General features: G+C 48.1%; 1 protein-coding gene and 1 long non-coding RNA gene across 9 annotated transcripts in view; one reads left to right on the top strand and one right to left on the bottom strand.

The window, feature by feature from the left end:
• Positions 1–27,500, top strand: part of Tet (tet methylcytosine dioxygenase-like) — a 76,230-nt gene that overhangs the window by 26,508 nt on the left and 22,222 nt on the right. For all 8 annotated transcript variants that reach the window (XM_025307593.1, XM_025307592.1, XM_025307594.1 and 5 more), the window contains exon 3: positions 25,797–25,871. In XM_025307593.1, the coding sequence (XP_025163378.1) occupies positions 25,797–25,871 (75 nt within the window). The remainder of the gene's footprint in view (positions 1–25,796; positions 25,872–27,500) is intronic.
• Positions 27,381–27,500, bottom strand: part of LOC112590581 (uncharacterized) — a 1,504-nt gene continuing 1,384 nt past the window's right edge. Inside the window, exon 2 of the long non-coding RNA XR_003114328.1 lies at positions 27,381–27,500. This exon is cut by the window's right edge and continues 68 nt beyond it. This is a non-coding gene — a long non-coding RNA (uncharacterized LOC112590581).

Genomic DNA, 27,500 nt, shown 5'->3' with positions numbered 1-27,500 from the left:
ACGGGAATTATGTCGACAATGCTGCTGATTGCCGGTTCATTATGACGTCATAAAAGCGAATCTAGCTGGTACGGTATGTACCTACCGCTAACGTAGCGCAGCCGATCAAGGATAATCGCTCTTAAGGCGCGCGTACAGCTCTCTTCAAAGCGCGCGACGACGCGCCGGGCGGAAACCACCGGCGAGAATCCGCGCCATGCGCGGTTCGCTTCCGCACGCGGCCGCGTGCGCGTTTTCGCCCGGCGGAATTCGCCCGGCCCGCCCTTGCGGCGAGCAGCGAGTTGTCGGCATCCGTGTGTCGCATCCAGTCTCGTTAACCGGACGCGAGTCTACCGCCGAACAGCCGAGTGTGTGTGTGTGTGTGTGTGTGTGTGTGTGTGTGTGTGTGTGTGTGTGTGTGCCGACTATTCGTCCGCCCGTCCGGCCCCGCGCAATCCTCGGCGCACGCTCGTTCCCATCTTTATGCAGAGAAGGATAATTAGCGTGTAAACATAAATCAAGGCGGCTTGGCGCGCGATCGATTAACGGCGGCGGGGTAGAGCGCCGCCTCGGGGGTGGATGCGTGCGCGTGTGTGCGTGCGTGCGTGCCTGCGGGAAAGAGAGAAAGGGGGGAGGGAATTAAAGAGAAAGCCAGAGGAGGCGCGGGGGGGGAGGGGTGGGAGAGAAGGGGGAGAAGGAAGGGGAGAAAATTATTCCGCAATTCTCGCGAAGCGCGCGAACAGCGCTGACCCGATTTTCATCCGCGCGCCGATTACGAGAAACGAGAACGCCGGCCGTTTTCGCGATCGGGATTCGACTCGAGGGGGAGGGTGCCGGCGCGGCCGCGAGCCGCCGGCGGATTGAAATTGCAGGCAGAAGTGTCGAGGCGGCGCGGCAGAGAACGACAGCTTGCGAACATTTATTTCCGCCGATGCGACGACGTGGCGTCGTCGTCGACGCGGGCGAGGGGCGCGGGGACGGTGCAAGAGGGGTGCGTATTCCTTGTCATCGATCTCGCGGGATCGTCTTTTGTCCGTATTAATGGGCCACGCGCCATGTGGCGGCACCGTTTCGAGCTCGCTCGGATCTTACCTCGACGGCCGCCGGCGCGGCGGCGGCTGCGAGTCGTCTCCGGGTCATTGGGTGATCGACGTCGTGCCCGAGGTCGTTATCGGGTCATGTGCGCTCGCAATGTCCGATGCGTGACATCCGGTGTCCGATCGCAGAGAGAGAGAGAGGGGGGGAGGGGGAGGGGGAGGAGAGAGGCACAAGGGAGAGTAGACTCGGAGTTGTTCTCGGGGATCGAGAGATATCGCGGCGAGGGAGCTGCGCGAATTTTCCCCGCGAGTTACAGCCCTCATCGCGTCCGCATCGCGATCACATCCGCCGTGCGTGCCGCTTTTGATCGCGGCGCGCGCGCGGTCGAATAACTCGACGATTAATCCCCGAACTCGGCATCGATCCATCGCCTCGCCGGCGCACGATTCGTCTTTCTTTGGCGCCGGCCGATCTCCGTCAGCGCGCCTAGAAACTAGATCCGCGCAGCTGCCGCGTCGCAGCCGAAACCGGAAGCCGCGCCGGCCATCTTGTTTGTACAGTAACTATGGTTACCATGGGAGATCCTGCGAGAGAGCGAGAGGATGCTTAATGTACACACGATCCGATCCGGCACACACGGAATCTTTTTGTCCGCGTCGCACCACGATGCGTCGCGTTTTCTCTCCCCGACTTTCCCCTCCCCCCCCTCTCTCTCTCTCTCTCTCTCTCTCTCTCTCTCTCTCTGTCGCTCTCATCGGTGCTTCTGGTTTTAGATTTCTGGAATTTATGACTCGATCGTGTCGTAGGCTGAATTGAACGCGGTGGTCGCAGGGTGAGCTTTCCCGCTCCTTCCTGCTTCTTCGGTCGCGACCCTTCCACCAGCGGGAAAACCGGCAGATGGCGATTCTGTATTGCGTCTAATCGGCTTATCTCGCCGGTCCACCTTGATAGATATCATCGTGCGCGCGTTCGCTTCTTCATCGCGGCCGTGAGAAGCGCGAGATGCGCTGAAATTCCAGCGCAAGTGGCATATCGATGGGGCGCGGGGGTGAAACTGACGGATCGTTTCTTCTCTCTCTCTCTCTCTGTCTATCGGTCTGTCGCGCGGCCGCGCTATTGACAAATTGTTAATTATCGTGTAGGGTCGTTCCTCCCGCTTAATCTTTCTCATTGTCGTTGTTGCGAAGAGCAACATGCTTATAAATTACTCTGCTCCCGATACGACCGAACGTAGGACGATTAGCGAGCTCGTAAATCCTTCTTCGCGGCGACTTCGGGGTGGGATTAACGGAAACCGCGTTCCGAGGCTTTAGTTTCAACGATTTGTGACGATCCAGATCCAGAGTGCGAGGCTGCGCAATGAGCTGGGCAAAAGGAGAGAAGGAGAGAAAGAGGAGAGAAGGAGAGACTTAATCGCCCATCGTCGAGCACCCGAATTGTTGTCACCGAAATAAACATCCGGGCACATCTGCGCGCGCATTTTTCACAGCCGCCGTAAAAGGAAATGAATTTCCTCCACACGTGGCCCCCGTTTCATTTCGATTCACGCAGCCTCCAAAAGCGTTCGAACATCTGTCCGAGTTGGGAACAGTTGCCAGATTTTCTCTCCCGAATTTCGTGGACGAATCGATTCTCGATCGACCGGGGAAACTCGCCGGCGAAGTCCGCGTTAACAGCGAGAACGTTTCGCGAAGGAGGAAAAAAGGAAAATTGACACATTGACGCAGATAATGTTCGAGATAATGTTTCTTTTTTCTTTTTATCGCTCCCCTCCCCCCCCCCCCGCCCCTCCCTGCCTGCTCCTTCGTCGCGATGCTGGGAAACGCGAGGCGGGAATATTTACGTAGCGATTGCGAGGAAAATTCCGAGAAACGTGTTTTCCAAAGTGTTTGAGAACGGCATAACGAGATAGCGCGTGCGGCGAGGTTGCCGAAAAAGCGCCTGTCGCGTCGTCCATGCTGCCGCGGACTAACGGCGCTCCCGTAAGTAACAGGATGCGTCTGATATGTTTAACATGACAAAGAGGATAGAGCTGGATGCGCGCCGCGCAGCATCGGTTCTCCCTAGAATCGCGGTAGCGACAAAAACCCAGGTATATGTGCCGGCTGATCGATACCGTAGTCTGCGGGAGCGAGAGAGCGAGCGAGCGAGCGAGAGAGAGAGAGAGAGAGAGAGAGAGAGAGAGAGAGAAAGGGAGGGAGGGAGAGAGAGAGAGAGAGAGAATTCCGCTATAATATACACATGTACGCATACACGCATATAGAGCACGAGAGAGAGTGAGAGAGCGAATCTCTAAAATATAATAATCGTAGACAGCTGTGCACTGGAAGAGGATCGGCTGCTTCTGACACCCGTGTCAAATCGAGCACAGTAGCTCTCACGTTCATTTAATATCCGGATAATTTATTATTCCACTTTGTCTTATTTCTTTTATTTATTCTCATTCGTTTCTGGGCATGAAAATCTTTCGATTCGCCTGAGTCGAAATTTTGGTTCCACATTTGCGCATTAATCGTCATCCACCGTCAGTCGCCGACGAATCGTACTATTATTCTGGTCGCGTAACGAATCGAATGTATAGTTAATAAGAGGACTAATAATAAAGTTGGTCAATAAATATATGCAAATATGGAAATGCATTGCAATGTATTTGTTGTAGATCTGATTATTCGAAATTTAATTGAGCCTGCGGATAATTCATGTTAATCAACGTGGCAGTCGGAACGGTTAATCCCGCAAATTTGAACTTGGTCAAACTTGAGAGATCAGTGGAGAATCTTTCGCGAAATATAACGTTTTACAAATTATTGTCCACAATTAAGGCGATAGATGCGTAGTTATTGTCGTTTTTCCCATGCGATGTGTTTGAGAGAGATTTAATTATTTAATATTCGATTATTCCGATATTTTAATATGTATTTAACATTTATTTTTAATTTCGATGCGAATGGAATATATGCAATAATCAAATATGAAAATATATACGATAAATAAATATTGATCAATGGCGAAGAAATTAGTAGAAAATTTAGCGAAACAGCGGAAAATAATGAACGGAAAGGGGATAAATTATCTTTCTTTTTGGTAATCTTTTTATTCATCCTTTTGTATCGGAAATGTTTGGTGGATCGTAAATTTTGGAAAGGAATAAAGAGGAGAGAGTTGTAATAGCAAAATTGCGTGTCTGAAAACAACGAATTTAAACTTGAATTTGGTGCAATAAAAGGCAAAGCAAGAATGAGGAAAGTGTCGGCTGATTTTCCAGATGGAATTTGTGGTTCAATGTTCAACATTTCCAGAACCAAAATCGGCGCTTGCGAAACTCGGACAAATGTTGAACCAAGTCGTAAATTATTTATAATCTTTGATTGAGCGCATAATTAACAACAATTGCGTTGCTGCGCGACGATACAAGCAATATGAAAAATGACGCAAACACTACGCGAGTTGCGTTCATTTAGCTCGTCTCTAGTTGTCCAAAAATGGCGTGAAACAAGTCATGAACGAACCACGAGTGTCGGCCTTAGAGCGGACTCTAAATTCGACCCGGGGGTCTTGGTATCGTCGAAGCAAATTCGTCGGAATTGGAAACCAGGGTTGGAAAAGTCACTTTGTAAAAGTATCTAGCTACAGTTACAGTTTTTTTCACTAAAAAATTAACTAGTCACAGTTACAAGTTACTGACCTTCAAAAATAACACGCTGCAGTAATAGTTGTTTAGAAAGTAATGAGTCGTTACTATTCAGTTACTTTTTTACAATAATTGTGTTATTATTTTAAATTTCGCAATTGCGTAAATTCCTTCAATTTTATATAAAAGCAGTTTGTTGATTATTATATTCCTCACATCGTATATAATTTTTACAAATTGGATTCATTAATTTAAATGAGCAATTTATATTTATTTTTTAATACTATTAATAACAACTGGGCAGAGGGAAGCCCAGAGGGGGGCCCAGTTGTTCTCGTTTCCTAGTTTTTGCTGTAACTCGAATATTTCTGCATATACTGACCATGGCATTTTACAATCCTTCTCCGAAGATTGAGATATCTAATCTGTTATTTGAATTTTTCATATAATTGAAAGCACGCAGCGCACTTTACGCTGAACGCAGATTGGTGTTAACAAATAAGGACTGGCGACGCGCGACGGAAATGTCCGATAGGCTTACAATTTTTTTTAAAGAAACACAGGTTGCGTTCGGAGGAGAGACTATCAGCGCTACTGCGTCATTTTATCCTTGTTTTACATCGAATGAACGATAAAGATAGATGATACAATAGCGAGTTTTCCAAACGCAGCCGGAATATACTTATTGGACACCAAGCATCGCACGTCGCGTTATCGTGCTGGTCTGCCAGAAACTTACTTTGAAACGTATAAAGTAACTATTAAAGTAACTATTAAACCAGTTACTAGTTGCCAAACAAATGTAACTAAGTTGACTTACAGTGGTATAGGTGGAAAGAAAGAAACGAAGTTAAGTTATGGTTACCAAAAAAAGGAGTAACTGTAACTTCGTTACAAGTAACGAGTTACTTCCCTCCCGACCCTGTCGGAAACGTCCCATCTGACTGACGATTCGACATACTTGGCAATACGCGACGTGCCGCTGACTGCGTTCTCGTCTTTTTGTTACTGGCTTACCGATCCAATATCCCGCCTCGGCCGCATCTCGCTGCTCCGTCGTGGCATTCCGGATACTCGCACGTGACACTGACAGTGACACTGACTATTCGCGTAGACACGATTCTAACGGCGAAAGATGTTAATCGACACGATACCGACGTGAGTCCGATTCTTCGCGCGTCCTGCGCGACAACAAAATGGCCGACTGCCGTTCTGCCAGAGTCTTTAGACCGCTGCTTTCGTCCGCGCATACTTTGCTGCCCTTTTTGCGTTCGACCTGAAAATAGGCGCGACACGTCTGTAACGTGAAATATTTAAACTCCCTCGGTAGAAACGGGATAACCAAAGTATCGATATACGTGTGTGGATGTGTGTGTGTGTGTGTGTGCGCGTATGTCGCTCGCTGGCTCGATCGCGATGGAGAATAGAACAGTCGGTTGATCAGGAGTTGCGACATTTTTCGACCTTTTCGTCGGGGAGAGGCGTTGCAACTTTTAATCCGCCGACTGCACCAAAATAACCGACACCTTCGGAAAAAGATGAAGCGTCGCGCCTGCGGCTCATCGTTGAGCAACGCATACATAGATCTGTCGGTCGACTGATCAAAACGATCGACATTCGCAAAATATTTCGAATGTTCCAGGCGTCGCGAAAGTAATCAGAGTCGCGTGCGCATCGAAAGTGTCGTTCGTAATATTTGATAATCAATGAATGCACGGACAGAAGCTTAAATAGTAAATAAACTTGAACTAATCGACCAATCGCAATATCGATTGTTCCTGTTACGTTACGAGAGAGAGAGAGAGAGAGAGAGAGAGAGAGAGAGAGAGAGAGAGAGAGAGAGAGAGAGAGAGAGAAAGGAATACTCGATTGTGATTAGTCGAGTCGCTCATTGCTTAAGGTTATCACACACAAATGAACGTAAGCAGTAAAGAAACTGACCAATCACAATCAATTATTCTCGTAAGTTTAAAAATGGTGTCTTTAAGATTGTGATTGGTCGGTTTGATTACTGCTTACGTCTTACTGTTTAAGTTCGTTTGTGTGATAGCCTTCAGTCTTGTCGTTTATATTTTTATACGCGTCGCCCTGATATATTAATTGATTTATCGTTAGATTTCCGATAGGAATTTGAACGTTGACTGATAGTTGACGATAACGTTCGGCGACGATTAGGATTTCATAATATTTGACACTTATAGTGTAATCCTTTAAACACCATAACCCGAAAGTTTATAAGCAAACTCGTTATCTAATTATACTCGTTATATAAATAATGTTATCGCTCGTACGATTTTCACAGTATCATTCCTAAAGAAATACTGTGATAATCTACGTGTTTGTAAAGATTAGATACGAAGGAGAAAATTCCCAAGGAGTCCTAACATCTGCTGGATGAATTGAAATGCTCAAAACGCCATGAGTCTCGTGAACGATTTGATTAACAATCCTCTAAAGAAACGAGAAATTCGGGTGTATATATATTTTGCAAAAAGGAATGACGAAAAATGTACAACAACGTGAGTTCACGAATTGGAGTATTGAAAGTACAAGATTGAAAGAAAAGCGATTTTATCTCGTATTAGATACTCATATAATACCAAGCGATTAGATACTCGTATAATACCAAGGAGGATTTCCAGATAATCCCATCATCTACCAAACGCTCGAGTCGAAAGTTAAAATACACCCAGAAAAATATTCTATTCGTAAAGTGATTTTAGTCTCATATTCTAAGCGAAACCTTTTACAGGAAAAGAATCTTTCGATAAAACGATTAAAGTGTAGCATTCATCTAAAATTTATTAGATATTATTCTAACTGTTTCTCTCTTATTTCAAGAGGATTTCTTTTTGTATTAATTAATTTTCCTCTTATGTGAAGAGGAATATTGTTGATTCGAATGTCGGCTTCCTTTGTTCAGTCATGCTCTACCTCCAGACATGAACGGAAAAATAACCAATGTGTTTATGGGTCAAAATATTTGAAACGCTTTTTAAACAATGTGTGTTAGTGCAACATATAAAGAAGATAATTCACCCATATTTGGTCAAATATAGTTTATAATCTATTGCAAGAAGTTGAATAATACATTCTTTCTTTTAACTATGTTTCATACATATTATGATGATCTTATTTCATTCGTGCCTACTTATTGTAGAATTGAAGCCAGAAGGACATTTATATTTATATATATATATATAACATTAGATAAATTTGAAAAAATTATTATAGCGTATGGCGAAAAGTAATATATATATATATATATATATATATATATAATAATTTTAATATAATAATTTTTTCAAATTTATCTAATGTTATATATGTTTCATAATATATAAAGTAATATAAAATATAGAATTTTTTCCGGACAGTTTCATAATAATTTTCTCTCCTTTTCTATAAAGGATCGTATAATCAGTGAAAATAAAATACAACAAGAATAAATAATAATCCTCTTAAAAAAAGATCAAATAATCTGTGTATAAGAGGAAATTTATATTAAATATAATCCCTCTAACTTCAACTAAAATAACATATTTATAATATTGTTATAACTAGTGAAAATAAAATACAATAAGAATAAGTAATAATTCTCTTAAAAAAAGATTAAATAATCTGTGTATAAGAGGAAATTTATATTAAATATAATCCTTCTAACTTCAACTAAAATAACGTATTTATAATATTATATTTTCCTCTTAATTTTAGTGGAATCCTCTTGAGGCCATGATAATAAGTATAAGAATAAAATCCTCTAAAATTTTAGATGATTCCATTTGTCCTGAAATTATTTTTTTTTTCGGTAATATATACTGTGTGAGTCTCACGAATGATTTCGGCTTCTAACAACGCTCCTGGAAGGATTGGGGAACTCGGACGCGTGCGTTTCGAAAAAAGAAGCGACAGCAAATACAACGACGACGTGAGTTCGCGGGTGGCGCATTGACGACGCGGGGCTAAGACGCGATTAGATAGCAAGAAGGGTTTCCGGATAATCCTATCATCTGCCGAAACGAGTCGAGAGAAATTTACAAGCCGAAAATTACAATAAACCGTGAGTCTCACGAACGATTTCGGTGCGCGACGAGCGGGTGTTCCCGAGGAAACGAGAAACGTCCGGGCGCGTGCGTCTCGAGGGAGGAAAGCAACGGAGAACGCACGACAGAGACGTGAATTCGCGGATCAGTGCGTTGAAAATACAAGGCTAAGAGAGAAGATGCGATTAAGGTGATTCGAGCCGGCGCGGCGGAGAGCTCGTTCGCTCGCTCGCTCGCTCGCTCGCTCGCTCGTTCGCAGTGACAGAAACTAGACGGGACACATCGCGTCTATTATCGCACGAACACGTACGTAATGTATGTCTGTAGGTTAATGCAATTCACTCAGATCTCATTGCGAGAATAGTACGGCAGGGAATTGATTGATTGGCTCTTTCGTTTCAGCACGGCGGTATATAGTCGCGGTCTGTCGCGCGCGAAAATGGTAATACCTTGACCGTGAACACACACACACACACACGCACGCACGCACGCACGCACGCACGCACGCACACACACATACACGCGCGCGCGCTCTCGGCATCAGCACCGCTCCCTGTCGCCGCGGCTCCGTCGAAAGCTTTCCTCGCTTTTCTTTGGCCCACAAAGCGGGGCCAGGTAGAGAACCCGGGGCGAGTCGCCAGGGTCGTTGACCCGTCCGCGTCCCTGTGTGTCAAACCTCGGCTCTAAATGGCATATCATAATTTCCTCATCAAATATGACACTGTCGGTCCAGTTCGCTTAACGTTATTACCAGCGCCGGCGCGCCGGCTTGTGTACGTGTGTCTATTTTTCTTCATTTCCATCGAGTGCGCGAGTTGCACGTCGCGTGAGAGGAACGCAGAGAGAGAGAGAGAGAGAGAGAGAGAGAGAGAGAACGAGAGCGGAGGCAATGAGCGAGCCGCCGATCGGTCACCGTCACAGTCGGGCGGGACACAATAGCCCCGCGTGCTCTCGATAATTCCCGAATGCGATCAGCCATCCAAATTTTATTGCTCAAACGGTCATGGAGATTCGCGCGTTACCGTACGAATTACTCGCGTCCCTGCGACTTTGTGGCGCTTTGTGTGCGCACGCCGGCGCGCGCGGACGAAGGGGAGGAAACAAAATCGAGAAACGAGTCCCGCGATTAACCGTTGATAAATCGAGGAAAAAAACCATCGGCCGGGAGACAATGGCGAATATTTTTATAGCGATTCGCGCGAGCGTGCCGCGTCGCGTCGCGCAGCTACATCAACATGACCGGTTTCCATTGGGCGTTTTTAACATCTGCCGCTTCGAATCCTGCGGCTGTGTGCGTACGCACGTGCGTCCGTGCGCACCCGTACGTATGTGCCACCGCTGTGTCTCTGTGTGTGCGTATGCGTGCGTGCGTGCGTGTCTGCCACGCAACGTCGTCGCGCGCCGTTTTCCCACTGCCGATCGACACGCATGCAGATATTACGCGCGATCGCTATCGATCCCGTCGTCCGTTTTCCGCGGATAAATCGCGAGAGAAAGAGAAGGAAAGACAGAGCGGCCGGCGAGGGGGTGGGGGTGGGGGAGACAGAAGTCGATAACCGCGACGGCAACAACCCCCCCCCCCGCCCCGCCGTGCAGGAGAGGGATGGAAAAGCGATGAATCATCGTATCCGCGCTGGAGACTCGCGTCTGAAAGCTCGTGCCGTATCTCTCTCTCTCTCTCTCTCTCTCTCTCTCTCTCTCTCTCTCTCTCTCTCTCTCCTGCAGGAGCAGGAGCGAAAAACAAACCGGTCGCGACGAGGCCGAGAACGAGAGTTTACCGATCGGAGAGCTTTCCTCCCGGCGGACACGTTGCTTAGCAGCGGCTAAGCGCGAACGCTAAGCGCGCGCGGTCTTAGGCTGCGCGGAGTTATGAGCGGAATTCTTGAGGTAGCGATATCTACCGCTATTCCCGAGGCAGCTTAGCGATTTTAATTAAAGCGGAAGGCACGCCGAGCGACGAGTCGCGCCCGCTCACGGAATCGGGGTCGCGTCGTCTTCCGATTAATCGTTGGAAATTTCTCATTTCGCGTCGCGCCGATTTGATCGGCCGCGATATTAATCGCCGGACCCCCTCGGCTCCTCCTCACCCTCTAATTCTCCTTCGTTCTCTCTCTCTCTCTCTCTCTCTCTCTCTCTCTCTCTCTCTCTCTCTCTCTCGGACGCGGTGCGTTCGAATCCGCTCGATCTCGCTTCGTTCTTTTTCTTTTTTTTCTTTGCTCTTTTCCCTATCTAAACATTGGTCGCGTGTCCGAGAGAACGTGCGCTTATCAGTTAAGGCGGGATTACGATGGACTTAACGTAACGGGACGCGACGGGACGTGAAGTGACACAAAACCTAAAACATATTGTTTTATATGCAGCTAGTTACGATCGACTTTATGTAACGTGACGTGAAATACCGGAAGTTAACGCAACGTAAAGCTTGCCAATGTCAAGTTTAGATGTCGCGTTCCGTCAAGTCGGACTGTTCATGTGACACTTTCAAAAACGGAGTTCTTTCACCAGGTTATGCCCGTCGCCAAACTGAATTCTTCTTCGAAAAATATCTCTCACACTAATATAACTATAATATAATTAATTAAATTAAATTAATATAAATATAATAATATTACTAATATAACTCAAACGTCAAATTCATATAACGTCACTTCACGTCCCGTCGCGTCCTGTTACGTAAAGTTCATCGTAATCCCGCCCTTAGCGCAAACGTTTGTCTAAAGGAGGAATCACACCTTGGCAGAAAAGCAGAAAGGCAGCATCTAATCAGAAGTTTCGCTGATAGTCTGTTTCTCTTTTTTATTTTTTTCTCAAGAGAGACAGATTATCAACGTCTCTCTCTCTCTCTCTCTCTCTCTCTCTCCTCTCTCTCTCTCCCTCTCTCTCTCTCTCTCTCTCTCTCTCTCTCTCTCTCTATCACTCTCTTGGCTTCTGCTATTCTGCTTTTCTGCCAAGGTGTGAATTCGTCCTAAAGGCGCATTCACACCTAGGCAGAAAAGCAGAAAGGCGGCAACTAATCACAAATGGCGCTGATAGTCTGTCTCTCTCTTGCGAGAGTTTTTCTCTCTGTCACTCTCTTGGTTGCTGTCTTCCTGCTTTCTGTTTTTCTGCCCAGGTGTGAATGCGCCCTAAGACGCGCCGCGTCTCCTCCCTCGCGTCCGTCGTGTTTCCCGAAAAACGGAAACTTGCGGATGCACGCGCGCCAGAAATGACGAATGCGATCCGGCCGTTGAGCGGCGATAAGCGAGGATATCGTTGAGTAAATTCAAGTCTTCCCGATTCTCTCACCTTCGGTCGCGGGGGGGGGGGGGAAGAATAACCGACAGTCGCTCTCTTCTCTCGCCATTCTCTCCGTCGGATCAATTTGGCCGCGCGCACTCTTTTTCGCCTCGTCTGCGACGAGATCGAGAGGAGAGAGAGAGAGAGAGAGAAAGAGGGGGGAAGGGGTGGGAGAGGGGGAGGGACATACGAGACTACTACAACGTGTGCGTACTACTACGCAACGATATAAATTGAATAGGTAGAGGCGAACATGGCCGCGCGCGTTGCGTCGCGTTCGTTCGCTCGCTCGCTCGCTCGCTCGTTCATTCGTGCGTGCGCGCGCTCGCTCGCTCACTCGTTCGTCCGCTCGCTCACTCGCTCGCTCATGGATAGAAAAATCCTGGGAACGAGACCCCTGTGTACAAGAGACTCGAGCGAGCCAATGAAAATAAAAAGGATGTCAGATTGTCGCGGCGTCGGAAGTTACGGATTAAGTTAGGAAGTAGACAGTTAATGTCGCTTTGGAGAGAGAAGGAGAGAGAGAGAGAGAGAGAGAGAGAGAGAGAGAGAGAGAGAGAGATCATCGAAAGAGAGCGACGTAGAGATGGATGGAAAGAAAAAGAGAGAGGAGAGAAAGAGAGAGAGAGAGAGAGAGAGAAAGAGAGAAAATCGCATATCGGAAAATTTCGCACACTCGTCGGAGCTTCCGTGACGATCCCGAAGAGCGACGTAAACCGAGCGTAAAACGAAGCGCGCCTTGAAATCTTCATTTCCTCGGGAAAACAAGGCGTCGCAAGCAACGCGATCGATCGTCGATCATGATCGCGGCGATCGTGCCATTGGCCGTGCTACGCGTGAAACGTGAACTTCAACGCTGGCAAGATTCCAGTCGCTACAACGCTCCACTAATGACATTCCATTAACCGTTCCTCAGCGCGAAGGCGCGTCGAGATTTGACAAACATTCGCGAATAACACGAGCAACGAGAGAGAACGCTAACGCTCTCGAGTGCTCGCGAGCGCGAGCGCGAGTCAGCAGCCTCTGCAGAGGCTGCGTCCCATTTTCGGCATAAAATGGGTCGGACTACTTCAAACAGACGGACTCTACCACGACCTTGGCAACAAACACAACCACCCTAAACTTACCACCTCCGAATCGCGCGGTCTGAAGAGGGTTGCAACCCCGACCCGGTTGATTTGCGTTTGAACGCGACGACACCCTGCCCTCTCCCTGTCTGTCTGTCTCTCTCTCTCTTTCTCTCTCTCTCTCTCTCTCTCTCTCCCTACCTCTCTCTCGTCTCTCTTCTCGTGCCGGCAGAATCGCTCGATTTAACCGGTTCGCGTGTGCGCGACCGACGAGGAGGACGCGATGATTCGCGGCTGCGCCTCCGGACTGGCGTACAACGAGACGGTTAACGAGGGCGCTGAGAGTGATCGAGGGAGTTTTGCATTTCGCACGATCGCGTCGCGAAAGCGGCGAGCGCGAGCAACCGCCGTTGCGACGTTGCGGCTGGCGATCGCGAGGCACATTTCCGAGGTCACCAGCCGATTAAACCGGGGCCGCCGTGTCCACGCGATCACAGCCGCCCTTAGCGGGAGGGAGCAGGAGGAAGGCGCTAGGTAGAAGGGCCGACACCCTCGAGTCCAAGGGATGGTAATGCGAAGAACTGACCTAGCTATCCTCGCTGCCCCGTGCGGTGAAGGTGGCGGCTGCCGTTAAGTAAAATACGACGCGGGGGCGTCCTTGACTCCGACAGACGCCTTCTCTTACTACTCCTCCTCCTCCTCCGCCTCTTCCTCTTTCTCCTCCTCCTTCGCCCTGAGCGCGGGGCCTGTATTAAGATATCAAATGGCCAAATCCGAGGGTTCCCCTACCCGCCTCTCTAGACGTCATGTGCCTCGACACGGAACTACCCTTTTCTGGTGGTAATGTATCGCTTGCCCGCCTCGGCTCTCGCCAGTCTCTGGAGGAGCACGGGACACGGGGGTGGCTTTCGGGATCATGAATGAAATCCCTCTCCTGGTGGCGCTCTACCCTGGGGTGTCCGACCCTCCGTACCTATTCCCCTGTCCTACTCCTGGCCAGGAGTAACAACACCCTTATGCTCAAAACAATAACATGACCACGTGCGGTGGGCCACGTGGTCCCTTGAAGATTTCGGCCGCCAGCTCGGTGACCAGCACTTCATAGAACGGTTCATGGAAAGGTTGACTCGCGTCGACGCGCAGGTACTTGGACAGGTAGGAGACTCTGTCCCTTTCCTCGCGCCGCCGCCTCGCGCCGCGAGGAAACTTTCAGCAAAGTCGCGCTCGACGGAGCTCGATCGAGCGCGACTCGATCGAATTCGCGGAATGGGAATCGGCTGGACGCTCGAGCGAATCGGAAATGGCGAGCGAGCCGCGGCAGTCTGGCGAGACGCATGATCGTTAAAACGCGAGCGCGCGCGCCGTCGGGCGTTTTTCTGTTGACGAATAGAGAAATTACGCGGGGCATCGCGATAATAGCTGTCCTTGTTATAAATAGCACCTGATGCAGAAGAGGTATTAAGTATTCCCCTCCTGCTTGAAAAGCACGTTACTTCCATTACTTACTTACACCTGCCAGCCGAGTCGCACGCAGTTCCGCCCTTTCCACGCAATCGTCGCGCGCTCGCGAGCCGAGCGGCCGAGCGCCGTGAAAATTGCACGCGCAGCCGCCGCTCCGCGCTGTCGAATTGTTCACCCACTTTTCCCCCCGCCACGTCGAAATCCCGTCCGAAGACGGCAGACGCCGAAGATACGACGACGTGCTCGTCTCTCGCGCGCGCGCGCGCGCGATCGTCCGAGTCGTGGGTGGGAATCCGCTTCCCTCCGAGGCGCGATTAATTACGGCGATTTGAAATTTCGCAGAGTCCGTTGCTCGTCGTCTGAGCCTCTCATCGAAGCCTCTCACTCGGCCGCTTCCGAATGTTTCCGATCCCGAGCGGCCAACGGCACGAAAGACGGCGAACCTCGCCGTCGCCGTCGCCGTCGCCGTCGCCGTCGCCGTCGCGTCGTAGCGTCGCCGTAGCTCGTCGGCCGGTTTGCGCGCGCAGAGACGCCCTTGTGCCCATGAGCCATGGGGTTAGTATGGAAGCCAGCTGCGAGTCGGCGAAGCGCGACGAACTGAGGCCGCGTGTACTCGGAAACGTTGTAAAAATAATTATTAAAGCCGTTACCACGCCGTACTACTTGTTCGTCCGTCTGACACGTGTACCGACGACGCCACGGACGTCGGTCCAAGGGCGGCGACTCGGTGTGTTCCTCCGGAAGTCGCGGCCGCGCTCGCGGCCAGACAATTCAAGATGTCCAATTCCACGGCGAGCCGCGATCGTAGCGGCCGATTATATGTTTTTCTTTCTCTTTTTTTTTTTTTTTTTTTTCCCTTCCATTTGCGATCTCTCGACTTTACGATCGCGCGCCGACGGGCGCGATGCATATTCGGTAGGGACCGTATATACCGCGAGTGTTGAATTTCGCTGCGCTCTCTGGCGGGTTAAGCGTGCGAGGTGCATCTCTCTCTCTTCGGCTTACGATCCTTTCAACTTACCGGGACGTAGCTCCGTCGTAAGTCGAGCTGCGGAGAGTCTGCACTCGGTATCATCGATCTCCTTCATGTGCGGCGTGTGACGATGTGAGACGTGTGCGTTACTCTTGTCGATTGGTCGGCCGGGCGAGATATCGTAGCAGCGGCCAGCCATTTAGTCACGCGATCTCGCGAATTCGTCGATGTCGCCGATTATCGCGTGCGGTTTTCTGTAACGAGCGTCATTATTCGCGGAAACCTCAACGCACCGCTCGGTTTTTGCGCCGCGCGACGCCGCCCGCCGCGCAACCTGTCCTTCGTTTTCATTTCTGCCTGCCTGCCTGCCTGCCTGCCTGCTTTCCTTCCTTCCTTCCTTCCTTCCTTCCTTCCGAGCCGAGCCGAGCCGAGCAGAGCCGACGCGACGTATCTACCATTTTTAACCGCCGCGCTTCTAATGGGCGCGCAACGGCTCCTTCGTCCGGCGCGCCGGCCATCTGTCGCACGGTGAAAATGGTTTGACGAAATGAAAGTCAGCTGATCGAAAAAGCGGTGTGCGCGGCACCTAACCTCGGTCGAGCCGCCGAACAGCTCGCTGTTGAAACCGGATCGTGGGAATTTATCGTTGCATTTAGTCAAATTCCTTGAGCATTGGGCGAATGTCGCGTAGAAAAACGCAAGCGGTAAGCGACTTAAGCGTCGTCTACAATGGCAGTAAGCAGTAAGAAGTAAGCGTAAGCGGTAAGAAATAAAGCAATCACAGTCGATTATGACAAAAAGAAATGGATCAACTGTGGTTGATCCATTTCTTACTGTTCACGCTTACCTCTTATTGCTTCCTGCCATTGTAGACGATGCTTTAGACTTAACCCCTTCACTGTTAGTGAGAAGTATATTTCCCACCTTTTCTCCATTCAATTTTGCATTGTAAATCACATAATTTTGAAGAATTAATCGGGGATTTGAGTCCTCCAGATGACTGAACAGTTGTTCAACATACTTCAGTAGGTTTTTATATCTAATTATTCATTTGTGATTATTTATAACAAATCAAAGATGAGAAAAAGGTTCTTTTAGGGAAAAATCGATTCCTCGGAGAGTATTGAATGTAGAGGTCTGAAATTTTCACCAAATATTTTTCTGATGTTGTACAAAAACATATATTTTTTTCAGTATTTTTTTGCAGGTTAGATTTTTTTTTATAAACAAATATTTCTACCAAAACAGCTGGAATTTGATTTTTTTGCACTTTTTAGTTCTATTTTCATAGTTTTTTTCATTCTGTATCTCAATCTTACCCATACTATCAATATTATTTTACTCAAAAGATTCGTAATCGAGTGATTCGAAAAACCCATATATCATCAATAATAATCGGAATTTTTATCAATTTCGTACATTATGGTCGCCATATTGAATCCGCCATTTTGAATTTTGCAAATCTGATTTCAGATTCGTAATCAGCGACCCGAAAAACCCATACACCATCAATAACAATTGGAATTTTCATTAATTTTGTACATCATGATCGCCATATTGAGTCCGCCATTTTGAATTTTGCAAATCTGACTTTAGATCCGTAATCAGCGACCCAAAAAACGTAGAACTACCAAATATTTTAATAATTTTCTCAAGGGAAGTTAATTCAGCAGTGAAAGGGTTAAGCGCACTAAGGGTCATGGCGCACAAACGAACTTAAGCAGTAAGAAAACTGACCAATCACAGCCGATAATTCCTCGACTATAAAAAGCATAATCGACTGTGATTGATTGATTCACTTACTGCTTACGTCTTATTATTTAAGTTCTTTTATGTGCCATTCGCTTAAGCAAATGAAGCGATCGTACGTGAAATATAAACGATGACTGCTTATGTTCTCAGCTGTGATCACTTGATTTGCTCACCGCTTACGTTTTATCACTTACGCCATTCTATATAGGGATGAGCGATTTTCATCGATTAATCGAAAGAACTGACATTTTGTTTTCAATTAATCCATGTTTTCGGATGATTTTATTTTTACTCAATTAATCGCTGTTTGATGATTTTTTCTCAACATCGACAACCGATTTTTATTTTTTTTAAATAGAGGATTTTTGTAATATCGTCTTTTAGATACGGTAGACAAAATTTATGAACGTTAGATCGCGGATCTACAATAAGTATAGTAAGCTTTAAGTCTTAAGAAATTGGCCAACCACAGTCAATTATTCTTGTAAAATTGTAGGTTAGAATTGGTTAATTTCTTAACGTTTAAAGCTTACTGCATCTATTGTACAGTCATGGACAATAGGATTTTTATCGATAAGTTTCGGAACCTTGCCGAATGTCTCAATGAGAACGCTTATCATCCCAAAATTAGTTCTCTTATCATATGGAAAATACATCAAATGAGATGCCGAGTTAAAGGCGAGGTTAAAGAACAATAAGCGATATCCAATAAACATTCTGTTTTAAAGAAGAAATGAAAGCTTTTTCTTTTTAAAACAGAACTTTCATTAGATATCGCTCATAACACGTCGCTCATAGTCGCGTCCAATGTGCAAGATCCTTTAGGAGGATTTCTACTAATACTGAGAATACTGCGAGCGTCATTCCATCCTTATTTAACATTCAGTGAAAAATGAGGATTAAATAACGCCGGCTATATTTGTCGCGAATTTAAGAACGCATTCAACATGTAAGCAAGGAGAGAGCATCCGAATGATGTTTCCGAAGGCAGTGTTTAATCTGATGCTAAACAATTTAAATGTTTATTCTGCAAATTTAATCCATAAATCGATTTTTTTTTTTAGAAAATAATCGATGTCATTTCAATTGTTTTTTCATTAATCAATATTTTAAATGTCGATGTATTTTTGAACATTGCCCGTTCCCTAATTCTGCTCGTATATACCATGGCCCTTAGACAACTTAACTTAAAGAATCGATTATTCTTCTCATGGCCCAAAAATATCCAACTGTGATTGGTTAATTTGTTTACTGTCTTACTGCTGAACTTTTTCTACGTGTTCGAGCCCTTAAAGCGTTTACGATAGCAGCAAACAGTAAGAAATGGGCCAACCCACAGTTGATTATTTTTATCATAATCGACTGTGATTGGTTTATTTCTTATCATAGATACTTCTTATCATAGATACTGTAGGCCTTTGCACATAGAAAATCCGTAACCGTAAGGTCGTAAGAAAATTGACCAATCAGAGTCGATTATCCTCCTCGCGCTAGAGGGATAGTGTAGTCGACTGTGATTGGTCAACTTTCTTACGACTTCACAGTCATAGTTACAATTCTACGTGTAATTGTCTTTACTAATATATCGTCCATGACATTTGCCCTTAGTGGTGTTTCCACGGGCACCTCTCTCAAGCGATGGGAATGAATGAAAGGGGAAACATATGCGAGCAACATAGACACGACGAGCGGCGCTCGTGGAGCGCACCTCGAGGTTTCCGCAGACAGACATAATATTAACCGGCCAACTAGCCAACTAACCTCGGCGATCCTGCACCAGCTGCGCGGCAAGCACCGTTGAAAGCATCGCGCGCGGAGTATGCAGAGTTTCGGGCGGCGAGCGGAATCGCCGGACGCGCGCGATCGCTGTCGAAACGACGAACGGCCCGCGGCCTCCCCGCCGCCGCCGCCGCCGCCGCCCGCCGCCGCCGCCGCTGCCGGTCGAAGGCGAACGGAAGGAGAGAGCACGCGAAGAGAGCGCGCTTCCCTGCTCTCAATTACCGGCACAGACGAGACAACTTGTCGGCGACTGGCCGGGCAGCGTGAAATTTTTCGCGGTCGCGAGGGGAGCCGCGTTGCGTTGTGTTTGACAATATCGTTCGAGCTTTCGCGCACGCGCGTGCATCGGACGCGAGCGCGAGCGTTCACAAAGTACGAGCAAAAAAGGGACGGACGCGGCGGCGACGAATGCGCCTCTTTATTGACCGGCCGATCGAAGGATGCACGTGGCGGCGCGCGGAGATCCGGGATTTTCGCCGGCGCTTTGGAAAACTCGCCGGCAATCTGCCGAGAATGGCCGGGTCGAGAACCGAACGTACCGAGTGAAACGTCCGGGTATATCAGGATGGTAGAGGGATGGGCGATCTTCATCGATTAATCGAAAGAACTGATAGTCTGTTTTCGATTAATCCATATTTTCAGATGATTTCATTTTTACTCAATTAATCCGCTGTTTGATGATTTTTTCTCAACATCGGCAACCGATTTTTATTTCTTTTAAATAGAGGGTTTTTGTAATATCGTCTTTCAGATATACGGTAGACAAAATTTATGAACGTTAGATCGCGGATCTACAATAGGTATAGTATGCTTTAAGTCTTAAGAAATTGACGAACCACAGTCTGTTATTCTTGTAAAAGTAGGTCGGGATTGGTTAATTTCTTAAGGTTTAAAGTTTACTACATCTATTGTACAGTCATGGACAATAGGATCGTCCGGTTTTTATTGATAAGAGCATCCGAATGATGTTTCCGAACGCGCACCCCCTAGCAGTGTTTAATCTGGAGCTAACCAATTTAAATGTATACTTGTATACTTTGCAAACTTAATCGATTGATCGGTAAATCGATTTTTTTTTAGAAAATAATCGATGTCATATTAATTTTTTTTAATCGATATTTTAAATATCGATGTATTTTCGAATGTTGCCCAAACGCCCAAACAAAGTAATTTCAGAACAAGCGGAGTCATCTAAATTTTAGAGGATTTTATTCTTATATACAGTCTGTAAAGTAAGAGCGTGTACGGCATAAATGGCAGTTGGCTTCAAATATCGTCCTAGTTTTTTTGTGAGCCGATAGATGAAATCTTTGTCGTGAATGCTTTGTCACAAAAGATTCAGTTGGCATCGAACTCTAACCTGAGAAACACGTTAACCGCCATGAGTGCCGCATACGCATCGCGCTACGAGGCTGTGTTCCTTTGTTCCCATCGCAAAGGACCAAAAATGTGTCATATGCAGTGGCTGCTAAATACATGGGAAAGTCAAAATCGTTCGTCGCTAAGTGGGTTCAGCAATATAAGAAGATCAAAAATGTCGATGACTTGCCACAACGTGGCTCGATAGGCAAAGTGACGCCGAATATGGAAAAAAAAATTGTGAATTTGTTTAAGCGGAACCCGACCTTAACGTTGCGACAAGGAGCAGCAAAATTAAAACAGAAGGGTATAGAAGTATCACATACAACTATTCGAACCCATCTCCTTGCGCATAACCTCAAATATCGAAGCACAATGAAGAAACCACTGTTAGGCGAAAAACATGTGACGAAAAGACTCGCTTGGGCAAAAGAGAATTTGAACCGAGATTGGAGCAACGTGATCTTTACGAACGAAGCTTCTGTTTGGGGATATACTGCCATCCGACATTCCTGGTCGACCTTGACCAATAGATTAATACAACGGACTGTTAAACACCCTGTAAAAGTTCATCTTTGGGGCTGCTTTTCGAAACAGGGTTTTGGAGCGTTACATCTGTTTACATACAATTTAAATGCTCCGAAAACGCTTAAAATTTATGAGAAGTATTTGTTGCCGACTGCTGAACGATGCTTCATAAAAAAAACGAGGACTGGACCTTACAGGAAGACAACGACCCAAAACACCGGAGCAAGCTTTGCACCGAGTGGAAAGAGCAGTCTGGCATCGTCACACTTGATTGGCCATCGCAGTCGCCAGATGCAAATCTCATTGAAAATGTGCGGGCATATCTCAAGCACAAGCTTCGAGGAAAAAGAGTGTGCACTTTGAAGCAGCTGACACGACAAATTCGTCTCATTTGGAGGTCTTTACCGAACGAACACGCAGTCAACTTAGTGGAAAGTATGCCTCGGAGATGCCAGGCGGCAATTATCAATGCCGGTGGTGACTGGACTCATTATTAATGGTATAGCATTTCTCTTCTCATGGAGTACAACAAATCCATGTACTTAAAAATCATTAAAAATAAATTTCTCCACACATTAACTCGTACACGCTCTTACTTTACAGACTGTATGACCTCAAGAGGATTCCTCTAAGATTAAGACATTATTCTTAAAGTTAGAGGGATTATATGTTACATGTACAATGCAAATCTGATTGATTTTAATATAAATTTCCTCTTACACAGATTATTTAATCTTTTCTCAAGAGGATTACGATTTATTCTTATTGTGCTTTATTCTTACCGGTTATACTAATTAATGAAAAAATTATTATAATGTATAGCGAAAAGTAATGTGTATATATAGATGTACTTCTGGCTGCAGTTCTACAATAAGTAGGGGCGCGAATGAAATAAGATCATCATAACAAACAAATTTCCAATCAATTTTGTTATGGACTTCATATCTACAAAGATGTTCGTCCAATTAACCAATTGTATGAAACATAGTTAAAAGAAAGAATATATTATTCCACTTCTTGCAATAGATTATAAACTATATTTGACCAAATATAGGTAAATTATCTTGATTATATGTTACAGTAACACACATACACCTTTTTCGAAAGGCGTTCCAAATATTCTGACCCACGCGAGCATCATACGGTTATTTTTTCGTTCATGTCCGGAGGTGGAACATGACTGAACAAAAGAAGCCGACATTCAAATCAACACATTCCCCTTCATATAAGAGGCAAATTAATTGATGCAAGAGGAAATCCTTGAAATAAGGGGAAAACAGAATAATATTTAAACGAATGGCTTCACCTCAATCGCTTTGTCGAAAGAGGAATCCTTTCTCGGTAAAAGGCTTCGCTTAGAATATGAGACCGTAAGAAAAATCACTTTGCAAATAGAATACCTTTTTTTGGGTGCGCATTCCTACCGGATAGTGCTTTCGTTCTTCCTTCGAGGCTGGCGCGTTGCTACGTCGTGCGACTTGGATCTTGGATCTGGTAATCCCCGCGTCGGCGTGCGCCGTGTTTACCGCGGGATCGCGTGTAACAGCGGCGACGCCATTTCGAGCGGCGCGCGATTGCTAGGAGCCTCGGGGGGAATCGATCTGCTCGCGGGACAATTTCCGATCATCGTTTCGCATCGGTATCTCGCGCGAGTGCGTGACACGTCGTCGGCTGAACGCGTCCGAGAGACGGCCGCGGAAGCGACGACGGGCCCCGTACTATAGGGCCCACTGTCTAGATATCGGCAATTAGAAGCACGCGCGCGCGCGCGGCCGACAGCTGCTGCGGAACGCGCGGCGATATTTCACGCGATAAGGTAATTAAAATATTTCGTAAACACGCTTCCTCCCTGTGGCCGGCAGATGCGCGGCTTCTGATAAGGAGCGCACGGTACGCGCGCGGACGCCGCCGACGACGAGCGCCATTGTCCGCCTTGGGCGCGCTGCGAATTTCCGCGGGACGGACGAGAGTGCGGTCAAGTGGTCGAATTTACCGCGCGCGGTGCGCACACGGCAAATTGAGATTTTTCCAATTCCGCTTCCAATTACGTACAACGCACGCTCGCTCGTTCGTTTGCGCGCAAGCGCGCGCGGCGCGGCGGGCAGATGTGCCGCGCTGGAGAACGCAGCTTTGTGTTTAACGTTTTCTCGTCAGGGGCGAATGTTCGATGTCGTCGAGGCTTAAATAAATATAAGCACCGGCTGCCACCAGGCCGCCGTCGCCGCCGCCGCCGCCGCGCCGACTCTTCGCTGTTTCGTTGCGGCGAGACTAAGTTGTAGCTTCCTTAAACGAGCTGTTTATATCGCGAAAGAGAGAGAGAGAGAGAGAGAGAGAGAGAGAGAGAGAGAACATCGCGGCTGAGAGAAAACGGAAGCTCGGAGCTGAGCCGAAACTCCAGACGCCGAAATCGACGACATCAGGAACAATTCTTTTTCTTCTCGCGCGCGTTCGCTTCGATTAGGTTTCACGAAGAACGCGGAAGATGATGCTCATGGGAGAGCGTGCGTGTGACAGAGAGAGAGGGAGAGAGGGGGAGGGGGAGAGAACGACAAGTAACGAATTGATCCGATGAGGAAGAGTGAGAGGGAGGAAGAGATTTCTTGGCTCCGACGATTAATTACGCCCTCATTCCCGCCCTCTCAACGATGCATCGTCGATATTGACATTTGCCTTGCCTCCCTTTCACCCCGTCTGTCCGTCTTTCTCTTTCTCCGCTCTCGCTCTCGCTCTCGCTCTCGCTCGCCCACGAGAGGGAGAGAAAGCGGCCGCGAGGACACGAGGAAAGCGCGATCAGAAGAGGGAACGGATACGTACGTACGTGCGTACATGGATTCCTCCCGCGAGTGGCGGGAGGGGGTGGAAACGAGCGAGTGTGGGAGAAGGAAAGAGAGAAAGAGAGAGAGAGAGAGAGAGAGAGAGCAGGAGTGGGAGGGAGAGGAGGGCCCCTGCCGCCCCTGCCTCTCGAGCGTGTGCTTATCGAGTGCAACGGCGCGGCCAGCGCATTTTTCCTCGTTGTGCCTCACGAAGAGGCAGGTAGGTTGGTAGGTAAGGCAGTCAGGTCGCTAGGAATGCGCGTACAAGGGAATTAGACCATAATCGCCTACGCGCGCGCGTGAGTATGTGTCGCGCGCGCGCGCGTACAGGGGGACGTTTTCCGCCTGCCTTTGGACCTCGATGTTCACTCTCCGCGCGCGCGCGCGCTCGCTCGCTCGCGCTTCGCCCTCGCCCTCGCCCTCGCCCTCGTTCTCTCGCTCGCTCGCGCCCCTCGTCCTCGTCCTCACCCTCGCGCACCAATCTTGACCTCACCACGCACGGCAAATTAAACTGGCCCTTTGATGCGCGCGGAAAGAGTCGCGCCCGCGCGCGTGTATTAATAAGCGAGGATATTCAGCGCTCTCTCCGCGCGAAACGCGCGCCGAAGGCTCCGCGAGGGGTTCAGCGATTGCCGTTCGCTCACGTCACGCGAGGAGAATCAAATCAAATTACCCGATGATGAGAGAAAAGCATCGTCGACGACGACGACGACGACGACGCGGAGCGCTGCCGACTTTCGGTATTGAGGAATGCCGATAACGCGCGAGGCATCTTCGGATTCAATTTGAATTTAATTGGGCGTCGCGCGCCGTGAGGTCGCGAGAATGTCCGTCTTCCTGCCGACGGAGATGAGAAAAGTTCCCGGGGCTCGCTCGCTAATTGGAAATACGCCAGACTCCGTGAAATTCGACCGTAGTAAGTTATCGCCGACGCCTCAAAGTTGAAATGTCTATCTCGCGCAGGCCGTTCTTCCGTTGTCCCGCGCGCGATGTGCTTCTTCCCACAGCCTGCCGGAGATTTCTTCGGACTGACTTTGCGCTGATCGTCTCTTCAGCGCGTCATCATGTGCCGTTGTCAATCGCGCGGCTATCCGCACCTCGCGAGATGAATCAGATCAGATTTTATCTATTCCTTTCTTCTGCTCGTCGTGGAAGAGACTGGTCTCGCGCGGTTCTCCCACCCGGCACTTGCAATTGCGACGCTGATTGCTTTGACTTCGCGTCAAATAAACAATTACGTAGTACGCAGTCGTCGGTAAAGACAAGTCCTTTCCGCCTCCCTCGCGGGAGTCGCAGCGGTTACCACGCGTTCCCTCTGAATGCTATACCAAGCGTCGGTAATGAAATCTCTCCGAGGGTAATGCAGTTTCCTGCAGGCAGCCTTGACACAGAGTATAAAATATTTCTGCTGTTGAGAGAGAGCTGCTGCTACACGATACACCCAATAAGTAAGACGTGCGTTTTGTAAGGCGCATCGCGTCATTCTTCCGCGGGACTTTGCCGGCGGAAAACGGTGGTGGATAAAACAGCGACGTTACCGACGCGCGGCGACAATTTTATCGCGCGCGCACGTCGTGCGCACGGGGGTGCGCAGTTTTCGTGGAGTAGCGCGCAATGTATAACCTTCGTATCGCCGTGCGATGATCCATTACGTGCAATATCGCGCGATCTCGCGGGATTATCGGCCTCGTGCGAACACCACAAGGCCCGCGAGGATCGGCCGGGCTGAGAGTAATTTTCCTCCCAAGAATGCGTGCGAGAGGATTTTCGCAAACGCTCGGGAGAGCAGTAGCAGGAGTCGCGTCGACGAAAATGGCGGTTTATCGCGAGGCAACCGCCGCTCCTGCGGTGCTCCTGATGCGCGGATCCACGGAGCTCTACCACCCCCCGGAATAGTTTCGAGCGCCTCACCGTCCAGAATCTAATCTGACGCGTTGCGACCATGGAAGTTATACTTTTATTGCCGGTCCTATTGAACTTAACGAGGTCAATTGAGACGATACGGTTGCCTTGATTTTACGATAGCCGAACGCGATGAGCCGGCGATCTGTGCGCGCGCGAGCGCCCTTTTAACACATCGTCTTCCTTGCGTTTCAGCACCTGTACCACCTGCAGACCGGCGAGGGGGCGTTCCGGGAGCGCGGCCGAGGACGAGGCAAGGGTGCCACGAGGGTGAGTAGATGCGCTCCGGTTAACCCTACTTTCTATCGCGATTCAATTCCCAAGCCGTTAACGAATGGGAACGCCGCGAGAGGCTGCCGATGGCTCTACACTTCGTTCGTCCCTCTCTCTCTCTCTTTCTCTCTCTCTCTCTCTCTCTCTCTCTCTCTCTCTCTTTCCTTCCTCGCTTCAATATGTCCGACTTAATCGACGGGGATTCCTACTCGTTGATGCAATATGTATACGTAATCCCGCCGCGCTCTCGCGTTTGCGAATACGCGCTTCGACAATGCGTTCGCTGCTTTATAAAAAATTTCACAACGGCCGAGCGCGCTCGTTCCGCCGGCTCTGTATTGAGAAATCTCTACTTCCCCCTCCCCCCTGCCGCCGTCCCGAAAAAAGGAACAAGGAAACGAGCGCGAGAGTTGTACCGCACACGCTCGTCGTCGAGTGACGACGCGCGAAAGAGAGAGAGAGAGAGAGAGAGAGAGAGAGACCGATGGCCGGTGATTTATGGATGATTTTTGAATCGCCGGAAAAGCGCCATGCCGCGTTCTGGCGCGTCGCGTCGCGTCGCGTCGCACCGAGCCGCGTCGCGTCGCCTCTCCGTTCCGCCAATGTAGGGCCAGCTATCTCTTGGCACCGGCTGTACGGAGTTTCAGAACTGATATTAAGCAAGGTGGTATTGATCGACGCGCGTTGCGCCTGTCCGCGTTGCACCGCCATGTTTAAAATCCGCTTGCCTTAAGCCGCGTACGAACTTGAGCACGCATGCGGCTGAAACGGGCGAAACGGCCGCGCTCATACGCGAGCTCATACCTACTTCGCAGTACTTGCTGCCGCTGATATGCGATGCGTCCGTCATTTTTCTCGCGTCCTCACCTCGCGTCCAACGAAGCCCGTCGTGTGTCCGACTTGAGTGCCGCCGGCGACTCCGTCGATCGTTGTTGACCACGCCGACGGAATTCAGCTCCCCCGAAGTGCGTAAGTAACGCGCGTCCGCCTGGAAAGTGGAAAGCCTTGGCTTTTCGAAATTTCGAGCGAAAGGCGGACCACCGTCGACTTTCGAAACGGGAAAAGAGATGCTTATTACTCGCTCCTGCGCGGAGCGGAGAAACGTCCGGTCGAGCGAGAGAATTTTCTGCCGAACGATACGGAAATTCGACTCTCCGAGTTGTCAGAATTCAGTCTCAATTGTCACACCCAAGAAAAAAGTAATTTCGGAACAAGCGGAATCATCTCTGTTGGAGGATTTTATTCTTATATATGGATGGCCTCGAGAGGATTCTCGTAGAATTAGGAGGAAAATATTATGAACACATAATTCTTAAAGTTAGAGGAATTATATATTATATGTATAATGCAAATCTTATTAATATAAATTTCCTCTTATACAGAGATTATTTAATCTTTTTTTAAAAGGATTGTTTATTCTTACTGACTGTATAGTTCCTTTATAGGGAAAGGAGAGAAAATTATTATGAAACTGCCCGGAAAAAATTCTAGTTAAATTTCTTTTGGCTTTCTGCTGAAAAAGTAGGAAAAAACATAAATTTGTAATTTTAAGTACTCTAAATGGCATTTGATGTGGTATACAACGCGATATGATAAACAGACGTATATGTATGTACTTACGCTGGA

The sequence above is a fragment of the Harpegnathos saltator genome, unplaced genomic scaffold (genome assembly GCF_003227715.2).
Source record: "Harpegnathos saltator strain DR-91 unplaced genomic scaffold, Hsal_v8.6 scaffold91, whole genome shotgun sequence".
Classification (NCBI taxonomy): Eukaryota; Metazoa; Arthropoda; class Insecta; order Hymenoptera; family Formicidae; genus Harpegnathos; species Harpegnathos saltator.
This window is presented reverse-complemented; position numbering and strand designations above follow the sequence as displayed.